At 45.6% G+C, this 4,153-nt stretch overlaps 1 protein-coding gene across 1 annotated transcript; it reads left to right on the top strand.

Annotated features, from left to right (window-relative positions):
- The first annotated feature begins 3,931 nt into the window (after positions 1-3,931).
- Sprr4 (small proline rich protein 4) lies at positions 3,932-4,153 on the top strand. Its single transcript, XM_013353771.1, has one exon. The coding sequence runs from the start codon at positions 3,932-3,934 to the stop codon at positions 4,151-4,153; it is 222 nt and encodes a 73-aa protein (XP_013209225.1).

Below are 4,153 nucleotides of genomic sequence, written 5' to 3'. Positions count from 1 at the left end.
CCACCATGAGAAAAATTTTTTCATCTATAAAGTACACAGTTATCTTTCTTCAAACTTGTGAGCACTTGTTACAGAAGTGCTTTACTCTTAATGATTGATAAAATGTACCTACACCTTTCAGTTTAGGGCAAGGCTTAGTTAGGATCTCTTCGAGGAAGGAGGGAGGACAGGCTTGGTGAGCAGAGCTCCTGAGTGCTAGAGAAGAAGATGGGGCATGAAGAGGCGGGAATCACTAGAACTGCTTCCTAATTTATCCTTAAAGAAAACAGCAGAGGCTGTGATGGCTCCAGAGGTTCAGACATTTTATAGATGAAGACCTGTGATCGAACCCTAGTTTTCTCACACAACCTTTGTGTGACCTTGGGCAGGGCAGGCTCTCATTCTAAGTCTCAGTTTCCCTCTCTGTAATATAGGGATAATCCGGCCAATAAGGAAGCTGAATGCCAAGGATTAGAAAGGTGTAGCATGTTAAATGCATATGAGGTGGACTGTGGTTAGGATATGTATAATCTAGCAGACATGTCCCTTTGAAGTGATAACATTTAAACCCCAGTTTCTCCTGGGTAACCTCTGAGATGATGCTTGTTTACAAGCCAAGTTTCTATCACTAGACAGAATTCTGTAAGGTTAAACAGAGTTTGTTTATTGATAAGGAGGCAAGGGATGGGATGGAAAAATAAAGTCCACTCTAGAAAAGTCCTGTGAGCAAATATGATGTAAGAAGATAGAGATTGTGTATATGTGTACATACATGTGGGCCTGCACATGCACACACACGCATGCTTACACACACACACACGCACACACAAACTAACAATCATAGCTTGCAGGTGCCAGGTTTATAGACATTCCTTGATCTATGACTCTGTCAAATGCTTCTTGCTGATATTTCTCATAAAGTGTTTACATCCAGAAGAGCACAGAGAGTGGGAAGGTGGGAAGCGGAGGCTGCAGGTGGGGAGCGGAGGCTGCAGGTGGGGAGCAGAGGCTGCAGGTGGGGAGTAAAGTGAGGAGGCCAGAGATGGAATGCAGTATCTGGAATCCAGAACCCAGAATATCACATTCTTAACATTGATGGCTGGTGAGGAGGAGGTGAAGGCCTGGCCCGGAGGGATAAATAAAGGAAGGTTAACTTCGAAATGAAGTTGGGCTAAGGCAGCAGGTGTTTCTATGTGAGGTTACGTTCAGAAAAGCTCATGAATCACGGCCCCCACCCAAGGGAGGTCATTTGTCCACTGCCAAGATGCTGGCTTCTGTGATGTAGTGGAAATAAGTCCTGCGCAAGCCCCCACCTGGCTCCACTCCTACTGGCTGAAGCTGATGAGCAGATCATTTGACTTCCTTGGGACTGTTTCTTCAAACTATAAAATCAGATTTTCATGATACAACTGAATTTTCTTGAAGATTAAATGAAGCAAGGGGGTTTGAGATACTTAAGAAAGTACTTGTGGAAGCCTCTCGCTCATCTGGCAACCTTTACTTTGTCTGGGCAGTGGAATAATACCAAGGGACTTGTCTTCAGAAGTAATCCAAAGCTTGAGATGGGTACCTGGGGCTAGGATGCTGGCTGCCTTTAGTAAAAAGAAATAGAGACTGTCCAGTTAAATGCATGCCTAATATAAACATTGCCAGTTCCACACAACATTGAAGACATCCTATAGAAGTCCCTACCATGAAATTGGAGTTTATGACTTATATTTTGTGTGGCAAGCCTACCATAAGGATCAAGTCCTACCTCTGTGGCTATCACTAATGTCCATGAGCAGGGACATCCGGAGGGGTGGTGGGCAGGGAAGGAGGAACAGCACCCTCAGTGCGACTCAACTCTTGCCATCATCTGCTGCTTGTGCTCCCAGGAAGGGTTCAGGACACATGGCCTCTCTGGATCAGGGAGCACATGACCTGATATTGGGGAACAAAGGGGGAACTGACAGCTCCTGTGTCTAGGCTTTCTCTCCCTCTCTAACATATAAGAATCAAAGTTCTTTGAGTCACTCAGATTTGAGTTCAAATCCCTTCTTGGCCACCTGATACACAAATAATGTTTCTATCTGCAAAGTAGTGGCAATGACATTTGTCTAGCGGAAGTATGACTTGAAATGAAATAATGATGATCTCTTGGCAAGGCAAGACAAAGCTCTACAAATGACAGCACTGAGCAAGAAAGAAGATGCTTATGGTTTTGTCTGTCTCCTCCTGTATTCCTCATAACATCTATTATACGATTCAGTCTGCAGCGCAACTTCTCACATTTGTTGTGATTTTAGGTCTTAAATCCCGTTGGCTGGAGAGATTGCTCAGTACTTAGGGCACAGCTCCTTCTTCAAGGGGACCCAGGTTCTGTTCCCAGCACTCACGTAGTGGCTCACAACTCTCTGTGACTCCAGTCCTAGGGGATCCATTGCCATAATCACCAGTGCACACATGGTTTACAGACATATACACAAGCAAAACATACATGGGAAATAAATATATTTTTAATAAGTTTCGAAGCCTTCAGTTCAAGTCAGTACCTTTAGTGAGATAAGTCAGCTCAGCTATAGGGACCAAGAGTTTTGGAAATGTCAGGTGGGTGGTTTTTATCAAAACAGGCCAGTAAAGCAAGTCCCTGTAGGAAGTGCAGGTGAGAGAAGTGGGTGAGGAACTGTCTGGGAGGTGATTATCAGGGCCACACCAAGGGCCTGGGGCAGGTTGGGGGCCCTTATAAGGGTTTTGAGAGTGGCTGCATATGGATCTGCTCTCTGCCTCCTCCATTCGGGTCCAGCTCACAGTCTCTGGTAAGCAGGAATGCCTCTGTTCTCCTGGGTTCTTTCCTTCTTGTTCTGCCTCAAGCTGCTAGGCCAAGCTCCTCTCCTGCTCTTGAGTAACTAGAGAAGTGACTTAGCCTCGTGACAATTATGCAAAGTCACAGTAATTATCATCTAGGAAACTCTATCTTCATTCTGCACCATCGATAGATGTGATTTATGTCCTGATTTGAGACTTGACCACTCAGCAGGAGGGATTATATTTTCTCACTGGAGTGGGTGCACATAGAGCGGTGGCATTTCTTAATAACTCTAAAGCATGCTCATGCTCTCATCTTCTGGTTGGCAGCCCCAGCAAATATAAAGCTTTGCTCTCAGACTTACAGAACGGTGTGTTGAATGCTGGGTTTCAGACTATAACACTCTGTGTCTTACACTTCTTATCCCGCTGCCCTACTTCCCAGGACCTATTCCTCTATTTATAATGTACAATGGGAGGAACTCTACCTGGGAAGAAAGACAGAGACCTGCCAGGCACATAGCATCTATAAAGGGCACAGAAGTATGTCTGGCCAGTCAGCGGTAGATTTGATCAGTGGTAGATCAGATCCTTCCTGATAAAACATGCATTGAAGCCATGTGTTCCCCTGCTCTCCACGAAGGGCCGGAACCTCTATCCGACATCCATATCCTATGATTAGCATATTAATGTTGAGCGGGGACTAGAACTCTGAGCTTTCTGTTAGTGGTCCACTCATTCTCCAGACCCATCGATCACATGCCATGACACCGTTTCTCGGAAACAGACACTGCTCACCTAACTTAGCCAACCGGCATTACCCAGACGCACACTTTGAATTCATAAGCTGTCTGAGCTTCTTTTTAATCTTCTACTCAATATTCTTTCTAATTCTTAATTAGACTGATAAAACAATCATGAATTCAGTTAAGTCCAAAGTCCATGGGAAGATGAAGGCAGATAGGAACTCAGAGCAGCACCGAAAGAAGACAGTGAGAAAGGAATGTCACAGTATAGGTAGGTGAGTAGTTCATTAGCTGAGGTTGTTCATCATCTTTGACTATTGGTGGAAAATACCCCTTGAGGAGACAGATGGGAGGATGCATGCGGGGCCCTCCTCACTGTGTCTTCATGGATCTCCTGCAGACTCAGCTTCTCCTGGAGCATGCCTTCCCAGCAGCAGCAGCAGCAGCAGCAGTGCACACCACAAGCGCAGCAGCAAGTGAAGCAGCCCTGTCAGCCACCTCCTACCAAATGTCAAGAGGCATGTGTGCCCAAAACCAAGGATCCATGTGCTCCTCAGGCTAAGAAACAATGCCCGCCGAAGAGCCCAGCTCAGCAGAAGTGCCCTTCTACCCAGCAAGACCCTAAGTGCAAACAGAAGTGA

The sequence above is a fragment of the Microtus ochrogaster genome, unplaced genomic scaffold (assembly GCF_000317375.1).
Source record: "Microtus ochrogaster isolate Prairie Vole_2 unplaced genomic scaffold, MicOch1.0 UNK16, whole genome shotgun sequence".
In the NCBI taxonomy this organism is placed as follows: Eukaryota; Metazoa; Chordata; class Mammalia; order Rodentia; family Cricetidae; genus Microtus; species Microtus ochrogaster.
This window is presented reverse-complemented; position numbering and strand designations above follow the sequence as displayed.